The sequence below is a fragment of the Liolophura sinensis genome, chromosome 12, assembly GCF_032854445.1.
Source record: "Liolophura sinensis isolate JHLJ2023 chromosome 12, CUHK_Ljap_v2, whole genome shotgun sequence".
Taxonomy (NCBI): Eukaryota; Metazoa; Mollusca; class Polyplacophora; order Chitonida; family Chitonidae; genus Liolophura; species Liolophura sinensis.
Window position 1 is genome coordinate 15,316,461 of NC_088306.1, and position 12,228 is coordinate 15,328,688.

The window sequence follows — 12,228 nt, forward strand, 5'->3', positions numbered from 1 at the left end:
GCGTTTTTTTTTCTTTTTGGAAGGGGGGAGGGGGGATTCTCTTGTGCTATAATATGAAGTCAGTGTTAATAAATGATTGCATTAATTGGAAATACCTCTAACTTTGTTGACAGCATTTCATTGACACTCATACTGTTATTGATATTTATTGAGAAATCAATAACGTATGGCAGTGTAAGGTCAGCATGACACGAACGGCGGTTGCCAACGGGAGGTCTTGTGTCTGCTACCATAGCATGGGAACTGTGGCAGTGTGTACACTGTAACTGTGATACATGTATATACTGCTAAGAACAATAGGTCTGGTTTTCAAAAAGCTGCCCATACCTTGACTTTATTTGACTCATTTTTCCTGATTGTCTGAGTTGATCTTAGAAAGGTGTTTTAAGGCTTGTTTGGAAAGTAAGGTGATACCCTTCTGCTGATATCTTTCAGTTATGTGAGTAATATTTTGTGACCTTTCCTATAAAAATGCACTTTTTGAAATGAATTTTCATGGCAAATACAGCACAGGTACATCTTAGCTGTCGATAAACATGTAAAAAGCATGTGTAATCCTGATCTATGGCACTGATCATTTACAGCACAACAATTTTATATCAAAAACTCAAAAGTAAAACCTTTAAATGTAAGTTAACTCTCAGTTTATGGTCGCATAAGTGCAGTACTTTGGAGAATATATCTGATTGGTTCACTGCTCTTATCATGATGACACATGACATATGGTTTATTGAGGGGGTGGATGTAACCGGGTGGAATACGAACGCTGTCTACCTCTTGACATGAGGGAATTTCGCTTTAGTCTAGTGAAAGAAAGGTAGACTCCAAACCCAAAGATCATTGGTTTGAACAACAGCAGGGTCAACCTGGCACATAAGTGTTGTCTTTTTGAAGGTTGACACAGGCAGCCAGTCAGTCAGTCTTCTTACCGTGGTGGCATGCACACCACTGGCTCACTATAGGCCCACTACTATTGCAGACTTTTATATCCAGTGTCATTCACCGTATCTCCTTGCCTCACCTTATAGTCTGCAGAGGGTTGTGATCCGTGGATGTGGTGTTATTACTGGCCAATGTTGTCTTCATGCTTCTCTCATGGTTCTAGTTCTTCAGTCACACATGAGGCACACTAGCATGTTACGCGCACACTATTGGTATGGTACTGGGCTACTACCGACAGGCCACTGGTAGGCTGATAGTCTTCTGGCATGCTGCTATAGTAGGCTGATAAACTATTGGTTGGCTGCTAACAGACTATTCGTTGGCAGGGCTAATACTGGCCAACTACGGCCACACACCACCAGACACCACTGGTATGGTATTGGGTTGATAGTGGCAGACTACTGGCATGCTACCAGTAGGCTACTGGCAGAGTACTGGCATGCTAGCATGGCAGGCTTGTTAATTACAATGTAAGACGTGAAATGTTCTCCAGCTGGACACACTGCACTGGCTTTACTTCCCACAGGCACCACGAAAATGCAATTTATCACATGATCTGAATGATAAACTACACGGTCGGGGCTCAATTTAGATGTGAAAGAGTCCACACGGGTAAAACTCAGCCTTTATGATCATTTTTTGTGGAGTTTACATCAGCAGTACTTCCAAGATAGGCGAAACACAGCACACTTGCACACAAATTGGTCATTGAACTTCACCGTTATGTTTGGTTTTCCCCACAGACTTCAGAGGGCATGGCGAGCTTACAAGAGAAACCAATGTGGCCGAGATGCAGGCAATAATAACATGTCTCCCCACAGCCCTGTTTCTGAGCCGGATCTGAGCGAGTCGGACAGCGCCCATGGCCCCCAGGGGATGTCCGTGTCCACCCCGGATGACACCACGCCCAGTCTAAGCACAGAAAATGAGATACAGTCTGATTTTGAGTCCGTGGAGACGCCAGAGCTTGGTAGCCCAGTACATTGTGTTCAGGACGGGGAGTCGGAATCCGTTGTTTCTGATGTCTCAGAGTTAGCAGCACCTCTGAAGGTTTTGGCCGAAACCGAGGTTGACATTGTGCAAAACGTGAATCAGAGGAAAGAATCGGGTTGTTTGCCCTTGGCAAGAGGCCCAAGGTCAAGCGTAACGTCTGTTGGGATTATTGAGAGAAACCCGCGGGAGACTGATGAAGAGTTCAGCAAGCGTGTTCGAAAGCTGAATTTCTTGAGTCTTGCCCAAGAATTTGCAGAGTTAAAGAAAATTGATGCAAATGCTCTACCCTTTGACCTTCACAAAGGTCGTCGTTTTGTGTGCAGTTCGGAGAGTCCTGACGATTCTGTAGACGGCGAATCTGGTGCAAGCAGCGCCATGGAGGCAGGAGAACTCACCAAGGGAGACTATCCTCCATCTGGAATTGCTACTTTGCCGAAAAACTTCAAACTGGTTCAGGGTATGAGTAAACTGTCAACAGCAGGTGATGGCAGTTTGCCTAAAAACCACCAGCTGCAGCAGTCGAGTGCTTCCAGTTTTGCCAACCCCCCGAAAAATGCTGTGGCGGCCATGATGAAAGATGAGAGAAAGCTTCCAGCGAACATGGGCCGAAACAGCCCGGCCAAAGAGCGCAGTGTGAGGAAAGCCTCGATGGGAAGCAGCGAAAGGCTGGAAGACTTTGATGTGTACAACATAGAGACGACACTACCGCAGATGGACTGGGAGACACTTGAGCAACAGCTGCAGCTGGCGGCTGCAGAAGAAGAGAAGAAAAAAGAGGTAGGTCGCATGCATATTTTATGTTCTACTGTATAACTTGTCTCTGAGAATGTACATCCCACATGCCTTCATTACATTTATTGTACAGAAACATGGATGATATCTTCTGACCCATTTCATTTTTCAGACTTTCGAAGCCTTTTCTTTTCAGACTAACAACAAAATACAAGTATACAGATATGCCAAAAAGAATGAATGATTATACCTTTACTAGACCTATCAGACAATATTTCGACTGTATCATGAATGGAAAAAGGGTATAAAATGTGTACCATTCCATCACACAGATATGTTCTGAAATGTGTATACTTTATACATATACATCTATTTAATGATTTACAAAAAATAAACATCCAGTTAACACCTTGTGATAGAGATGCCTTCGCATCTTCATTGTTCCATCCTAGACAGAATATTATGGCTTATGGCATACATGTAACTGGTCTTAACTGTACTAATTTGTTTATTTATTCATTTATTTATTTATTTGATTGGTGTTTTACGCAGTACTCAAGAATATTTCACTTATACAACGGCAGCCAGCATTATGGTGGGAGGAAACCGGGCAGAGCCCGGGGGAAACCAACGACCATCCGCAGGTTGCTGACAGACCTTCCTACTTGCCAGTTGATGGTGGGTTTCCCTGATTCCCTCTCACCAAATTGGTGGCTGTAAATATTTCTTGAATATGTCAGACAACAATCAGATAAATAAGATCTGCTTTCTTAAAATAAATGAATATTTGTCAAGCTATTGTGCTTTGTCCTTGTGAAATGTGTTCGGGAAAGATATCAAGGCCTGTTGCTTTAGAAGATAGTCTCTTGTCTTAGGATAGAGGAAGAAAAGGTTAGTTTGATAGACAAAAAGAATAGAGATAATTTCACATAATTACACTTGTCTACAATGATTGACAAGAGAGTATCTGTGACCAGCTAGCATGTGAAAAGTGTACTTGAATCTTGTGCATTGGTAAAATTATGCTCAGATGACAAGGATGGATATTAAGGGTACAAGAAAGTAAGTGTGAATCTGCAACCATATTTTAGCCAGTGCAACCCAAAAGTTTACCCAGGACACAAATTGCACACAATTTTTGTTTTGTTTGACCCTTGTTTAAAGCACAGGTTTTCACTTGTCTTCAGAGTTTCGAAAATGTCCCAATGTAATGAAGACCAGTTTCCCCAAACCCACTTTCCTCTGTAGTAAAGGGAGATAACTCTGGTTGAACAAGTTGTCAGGCATTTCTGGTACATGTATATAAATGATGAAATGGGACTTAGTAAAATTAAATACACTTGCGGTAAGTGTAACACCTCCATAGTGATCATAATTTGATTTGGCATCCATTTTACATTCTTTATATTAAAGATACATTTAACTTCAGTCTACACTTAAATATATTAATTCTCAATGATGCCATGGTAGTTATTGAGATTCTTGTACATGTACCTTCATTGTACTCGGTATAAATTAACCTGCGAGGTGTGCATGAAGGGAAATAAGAGAAGAGGGGTGCTTGAAACCCACATGCGTGGAACAGCTGTATACATGGATCAAACCTGGGTCTGGTCATACCCAAAAAATAAACATGGTACTTGTTGCTGCCTCATTTGGTGCTCAGCGCTGAAAGATTAGAGCAAAGAAACAGGACTGGTTGGGCCGGTGTAGAAATAATGTGACATGGTCAGGTGTCATATCCGATGTCTTTGGCTGCATGGACCCGCCCTACCAGAAGAAGACACTGTGTACATGCTTGTACATGAACAGCAATAACAGCCTGCTCCTCACATGAAAGTAAAATTGTTGTGCGGCGTAAAATCCCAGGCATACATACCTTATACAGGCGATTACATACATGTCCGTATTTCAGTATACATGCAAATGCACATATTGATTTTTCTACCACATGTACAAATGATGCAGTAATACTGAGCGAAATTCATTTATTTATTAATACATGGTATGTCTGACAAATCCAAGGAATAATGATGACCTGCTCAGTGTGTACTTTGTGAGAACCCTTGAGGGCCACACGGTGTGTTGATTAGCAGTTCTGTATATGCTGGTGTACTGTAGGGGAGATGATGCATGTCCATAGGTACAAGTACATACTGGGAAAAGTCCATGTACCCAGAAAGAGAGTGGATGTGACAAAACAACAACCTTTCCCATCACATATTGCAACATTTCGTCGTCATATGACTGAAAAATTGTTGAGTACGACGTTAAACCCCAAGCACTCACTCACTCATATTGCAACATTGACCCACCCACCTCTTAAATCTCCATGCTTCTGTGATTGCTATGGAGAGTGTCAAATGGCTGTTTTTTTTTTTATAATTTTCTTGTCTCCTGAATGTGTGCTTTGATTCAGTCCAAATATACTCTCTGTGTAGTTATTATGTATCATATAATAGTTATTATGTATCATACAGTAGGTGTTATGTATCATATAATAATTATTATGTATCATATAATAGTTGTTATGTATCATATAATAAATACAAAAATATAAACAGTAGCACTTGAATAAAAGAAAACTCACTTGTGAGCATACAAAGCTGACCAATGATGTATATTAAAGTGGAAATATTTTACAGCATGAAACAAAAAACAAATACAAATATATTTGCACATTTGTGATGTACTCTTTAAATACCACTGTACCCTGGATAGGTACACTGTAAACACCAGGGCCATAGGAGATGCCATGTGATATTATATACATGTACTGTAATTCTTCAACCTTTTTGCATGTTAGAAAGTGTTTATTCAAGCACATTCTGAAGGCATTATTCTGAGTAGACTGATAAAATTACACTTTCTGTGAAGTCCTAAAATTGATCAATCCAACCAACATAGTTTTGTCCCCAAAATCAACTTATAAATGTGTATACATTGCAGTGTATAAATTGCCCTTTTCTATTCGGATGGTTGAGGAATTAGAGTGGCACTTTCTGGTACGTGTCACATCTCGATCAATTTTTTCTTCTAGAACATGTTGGTTCAGAAGAGGCTTGGCATCAGTTCAGACATGTGTTATGCCTTGAGCATATTTAGTCTCCAGTCGTCACATGAGCAGACGAAATATATGACATACAGCCTGTTACCATGGCATCGTGGGTGGTATATCTCACGCTGTGTGTCTCTGTGGTTTATTCGATCTCAGATCAATTCATACCCAGGGAACGGTCTCCATTTGCCAGTTTTGTGCCCCTGGTTAATGTGATAAGCGAGTCTGATTGGATGTGCCTGTGTCTGAGGTCGCACAAAGGGGACTGTAACCTGGGCAATGTCCTCGTCTGGCATATCTGGACTTTCATCCTTAAGGCTTTTTAGCCGGCTATAACCTGCTCAGGTGACAACTCAAGGTCATTTGAGTGCAGATGGCGTTACAGCTTACCCCATGGTCAACATACCCCACCTTCTGCAATCATGATTCCTGTATGAAGCTACATTGCCTTGTAAATTCTAAATTTTGATACTGTGTGTGTGTTTGCCGTCAGGATAATGAGCGTGATTTGTAATATGCTTGTTAATTAAATTAAGGAGTTTTGAACCAAGAAGTTCCTGATGACTGGATGCAATTTCATTGTCATTTCGCCTTAGTAATTATGATGTTCATTTACCTCAGTTGACTGAATGGTTGTGGACTTCATCCCAGATTCTGCCCGGTTTCCGCCCACCATAATACTGGCTGCCATCGTATAAGTAAAATATTCTTGAGTATGGTGTAATACACCAATCAAATAAATAAATATGTCAATTTGCTGGGGGTTTTTGGTTATATTGTTTGACCTGTGTATTATTATGCAGTATTCAATAATATTTCACCTCACATGTGGACTTCTTGCTTCTTGCCTGAACAACTTGAATGGTGAAGTAAAGCCATGTACATGTAGTTTAACATTGCTGGCAGTTCAAATCGATGAACTTCTGGCGCACTTGTTTCATTACACATTGAACTTTCTTTGATGCCCTCAAAGCTTCATGTGAAATATTCACACTATCATGTTCAGGGGCAAACCTACATGTTTAAAGCAATTGTTAGATCTTTCATCAGGTATGGTGTTAGCATTTTCTGACCAGACACTGGCCCTGCCGTGAATATTGAACACTTTACTCAACTTGACCCAGAAAGCTCATTGTGATGATATAAGGTGTTTAGTCTGTGTCCTGGCAATGGTCATCACACTTCATCCTCGGTGGAAGGTGCCTATTAATGGCATGAGTCTGTCTGGTGAAGTCCATCACAGAGGTGTGTCACTATAGCCTTGATCACACTAGTGTAGATTTGTCAGATTGAAAAAGGCAGGCTTTGGAGCCTGCTTCGTTCAGTTTAGTAATTTAGTGCTTGTTAGGTTGACACCAACAGTTGATTGAACATTTGATGTGCACAAACTTCACCTGCCACATAACGAATTAGTCTGCTTCTGAGCCAACAATTGCCCTTTCGCATTTACACATCAGATGAAACCGGTGGGCTAAAATGAGGTGTTTTTACTCAGGTCACACAAATTGGCAGATCAGACAAAGGTGTCCTAAATGGATCGGCCTTAATTTAGGTCGCATCTTTTTGCTAATGTAAACATCTGTGCCCGTCTAGAGCCACCAGTTTTTCCTAGTGTAACCCCAACTCTTGTCTTCTGGAGCAAATGACCCAGGAGACTGGATCAAGACTTGGTGTAGTCGTCTGGTTATGTAATCACATGATTATTTGCTGGCATGTAGTGGTATCATTTGCATATTTGATTGCTGTTTCATAATGCATCCTCTGAACGTGTTCACTTCTATCATGGCAGGCTGAATGGCAAGTATTGCAAACAAATCATTTACATTTTCAATATGACTGGAGCTGAGACACTATATATCTACATGTATGCATCAAAACAGACGTTCGTATAACAGCATCAACCAATAAGGACGTTCCGGGTTAATATTTGCAAGGCCAGTTCCCAAAATGACTTATAACACAAACTACCAAAGAGCTAAGAAAGTATATAAAGTACAAAGAATATTGCCTGTGATGTAGAATTTTGTTTCTTTCAGATGTCATTTGTGCCTGGGTTGTTTTTTTTTATGCTTTCTTTTTGGGTTTTGTGACACACAGTGATGATGTTTAATTTTAAAGTCATATTCAGTATGGTGTAAGACACCAATCAAATAAATAAATTGTAGTAATAAATTTTCTATCAAATTAATGGAGGACACCTTAAAAGTTGCCTTCTGGGATTGACACAGATTTATTATCTACATGTACATCCTTAATTAGGACAGTAGTTGTTATTTTAGGACATCACTGTACAGGCAAAAGCCAAAAGCCATGTGCACGTGCACATGTACTCATCCTCCTTTAATGTAGTACCGGGCATATAATGGCTCAATCGTTGGAATACTTTAGCATTTTTTATACTTTGGTCATTTTTTTGCCGGCTCTCCACCCAGCAAGCAATGGTAATTTAACATGGTGTGTGTAAATTTGCTGAAATCCCAATCAATACCAATACCATTAGCTCTCAGTAAATCCAAACATTTCTTTTTTCGCAGATATATGGGTTTTGGATTAGGGGAACCGGTCGAACTAATGGTCTGGTTAGGTTTACTTCTCCATCGGGAAGTGAAACGGCATAAACTCCCAAGACTTACACAATGTTCAGAACAAACAGACCAATGCTGGGAAAGACGAGAATAACAGAGCAGTGCATACTGCATTATCGGCTGATAAAACATGGCCACAGAACCAAAAAAAAAGCAACTTCATCTACTTCAGGGGGACTTCAGTTTAAGCATTTACAGACCTTGTATGTTTGTTTCTGTGCATACTGGTAATTTAGAAGTCTAGACTTTTTGTAGAATTGAGGATTTTGAGATCAGTCACCGTGGCAAACCTTTCTTTTTCAACAAATTAAAAAGGAGCAGAACATGTAGGTTTTTAATCGAAACTTCCATGTTTCTTTCGCTAATAAAACCTTCATGGAATTTGTTTGCGATGCAGTAAGAGATAATATGCATATTATTGTATTTTTTTAGAATATTAAATACACATACATTGTATATATAAATCCTATATGAAAATAAATTGAGAAATACTGTACTAAATGACCAAAAATTTCACCCCCAAAAAGTGCATTTTTAAAGGTATATAATGTCACAAAAACTTATGGTACTGAAACCTCCATTTTTCAGTAGGATGTCATCTTACCTTGAGAACTTTTTATAATCTGAAAACACTTTAAAGAGTTGTAGAATCTTCCAAATCTGGTAAAATGTGCACTTTTATAATCATGGACAAAGCCTAGAGGTGATAATTGTCCATGTAGTATTTATCTTTGTCTTGATATTTGTCAATGTTTTGTACCATTGGTCTCCAGCCGTAGGTGGGAATGCCTGTCAGCAACCTGCGGATGGTCCGTGCTGGCTGCCGTTGTATAAGTGAAATATTCATGCCGTAAAACACCAATCAGATAAATAAAATTATGTCATTTGGCCCCTGGTTAAATCAAGCCATGCAGACTTGTTCCAATATGAGCATTCCGGCAAAACACCGCTGCCATTCACCCGGTTACCTCACAGACATGTACAGACTTCAAGTTGAGAGTCAAAACAGCAGACACTGGATTAGAACTGTGACCTCATCCGTCAGGAATTAGGAGCTTTTTGATAGATGCCGTTTTATGTAGAAGAACCCATATTGATGAGCGCATTAAATAAATTTGAATTTAAATAGATGATGTACAACTCTTTGTGCACATGTGCATAAGTTTATCTTCAGAATTGTTGCTTCAAAAGCATACATGCATGTACAACATTTATGTTGGAGAAATTATATGATTATGAATTCCTTGCTGACATTTAGAAATAATTGGTATGCAGTAGAATTGGTAAGCTATGACTAAGTTTCTGTGTTTAATTCTTGCACACACCATACTTTTTTTGAATTCCGGAATTGCTACTTCTGCGAACTGACTACATACACCTTGCTCTGAAGTGAAGTGAATTTAGGTCCACAGACCACCTATTAACTTAGCGACGGCATATAGGTAACTCCTAAGAAGGCGTTGGTGTTAAAACAAAATATTTAAAACTTTTGGCAAAGAAAGTACCATTAGACTTTCAGTCACATTTTCTTGCCATGAGCATGTGCACTACGTTTCCTTTCTTATATGAGCTGGCGACACCAAATGCAAGCTGGCAGCATTCGTCAGTCTTGTATTGTTCTCTTGGTGATTCAGCGCGTAGCTGGAGAAAGTAGCAATAGGCAGAGAAAGTGACATTCAATTTAAACTGAATTTAGTACGTGGGAAAGTCTTTCAGCAACCTGCGGATGGTTGTGGGTTTCCCCTGGGCTCTGCCCATTTTCCTCCCACCATAATGCTGGCCGCTGTCGTATAAGTGAAATATTCTTGAGTACGGCGTAAAACACAATCAAATAAATAAATAAACTGTATTAATAATTTCACTAGTCAACAACTTCCCATGGGCTGGTCATTGTTGACATTCCCTTGTGTCAATGGTTATATCATTTCACCCTTGTATATGAAACCATGTTATCAGACAGGGATGGTGAGAGCTCCATAAGCTATTGGATATTACACACACTACAAGTAGCTCACTATGAAAGTAATTATTAATCATCAAAAGAAAATAAAAATATTCAGGATATAACACATGCTGATCCGGCTTTTAAAGTTATGTGATTCTCAGCTTGTGTGACAAATGTGTTTCATACTGGCTTCCTGACCTACCCTGATGTAAACTGATCACCGTTCATGTGGCCCCATCCCACCCCCCCCCCCCCCCCCATTCCCAGTGTAGCTATTGTGGCATCCAAGGATTCCGCTGGACATGTATGATAGCAGGACTGTACTGCAATACAACCAACTTCTTACGCATATTAATAGGCTTTGCAGAAGTTAGAGTAAATTAAAGGAAAGTACTGTAGATGACTTTATTAGCCACATGTTCATGTAACCAATTTGCACAAATGATTGGCCTGTTTTTCACATCGTGGCGAAACTGAACGATTGGTTATACAAGGCTTAAAACCTTTTTTAGGGGGTAACATTATGGAAATTTCATGGCCAGTTAGGGTGTCTTGGTTCTCCAACTGATTTTTATTTTCTATTAACTATCGGAGAGAAAAGGTGTGGTTATCACGAAAGGTGTGATAGCCAATTCAATCTTCTTAACTTCAAAAGAAACCGTCTGGAAGGCCATTTATATGGATTTTATTTTCTCTCATGGTACCTGCATTTTAATTAATCCTCAAAATAAGTCTTAGATAAATTCCCAGCCTCTCTGCATAAACTTACTGAGAGATGAGCTCAATCTGAAAAGCCAATACTAAAAGTAGAGCAAGTTGTCATGGAAACGAGACCATGGCATTTCTTTTGTAGGCTTATCTGACTTGTGCTAAGAAAGCTTAAAGCATGGTGACCAAGTTTTTTGTCATTGTCTTCCAGTTACAAAGATAAAGTTGTTGAGACCCCTTAACTTAAAAAAAAAAGAGGAAACAGGCGGTCATTTCATTGTTTAGCTAATTTAATGGATGGCTGTTCTTGGCTGAAGAGGGGATTAGTGTGGTCATTGTAAAAGCACCTCTGATTTTTTTTCTTTGAAAGGTATTGATCTCTCTTTTTTTTTTCCAGTAAAAATGATATGCAGTTCTGTAATTGAAAGATATATGACTACATTTATATATTTACATACATCCCTTAAACTGTTTATTTCACAACAGCTTACATGTAAGTATTTTTTGAAAGTTAGTTTTCAATTTTTTTTGTTTCATTTTGAGTCTTGACTTCCAGGTAGTACAGTTATACATACTTTTTTATGTATTATCAACAATGAAATAATGTTTCTCTCCTGAGATATTCCCAATAATGGGTGCTGTTATTTAAAAGGGGGTGTATGTATTATTACTCTAAACTCTTTTTAACCACAACTGAGGCCAATATCTTGAAACATTCTGAGAAAACTATGGCGTGTAGAGAAATAGTCTGCACAGTTTTGAGTAGCTTTCTTCTCAAGTGACACCAACAAATCATTTTGGGTGTCATTTGCGTAAAAATTGTTTGCATAAATTCCACTGAAAAAAGTGCTTCAAAGGTAGAAAAGATTTACGGTATGTACATTTTTTTGCTTCTAACACCTAAAAATGTATTCATATCTTATAAATGCAGATATTCCATGTTATTATTTAGCCATGATTATGTTCACTACCAGTTTGCCTTCAGTGATATAGCCTCCATTCATATCATTGTTTTGTCAAATAATCCTAAGACCCCTATAGTTGGAGATTTTTTTTTCGAATTGTTCGAGTAAAATTGTTCATTAATTTGATACATTATTCTTTTTGACAAACTGAAATGTTTGGATATAACATTTGATGAATTTGACCTGATTGATGGATGTTAGAATGTATGATTATGGTGGATTGACAGATTGAATTTTCACCAGGTTTGGTGAAAGACGAGGTATACAGCATATAGCTGTACAGTCATGACAGCACATATA

General features: G+C 39.1%; 1 protein-coding gene across 2 annotated transcripts in view; it reads left to right on the forward strand.

Moving 5' to 3' along the window:
- Positions 1 to 12,228, forward strand: part of LOC135479055 (uncharacterized) — a 127,160-nt gene that overhangs the window by 75,248 nt on the left and 39,684 nt on the right. For both annotated transcript variants that reach the window (XM_064758772.1, XM_064758771.1), the window contains exon 7: positions 1,686 to 2,712. In XM_064758772.1, coding sequence (XP_064614842.1) covers positions 1,686 to 2,712 — 1,027 coding nt within the window. The remainder of the gene's footprint in view (positions 1 to 1,685; positions 2,713 to 12,228) is intronic.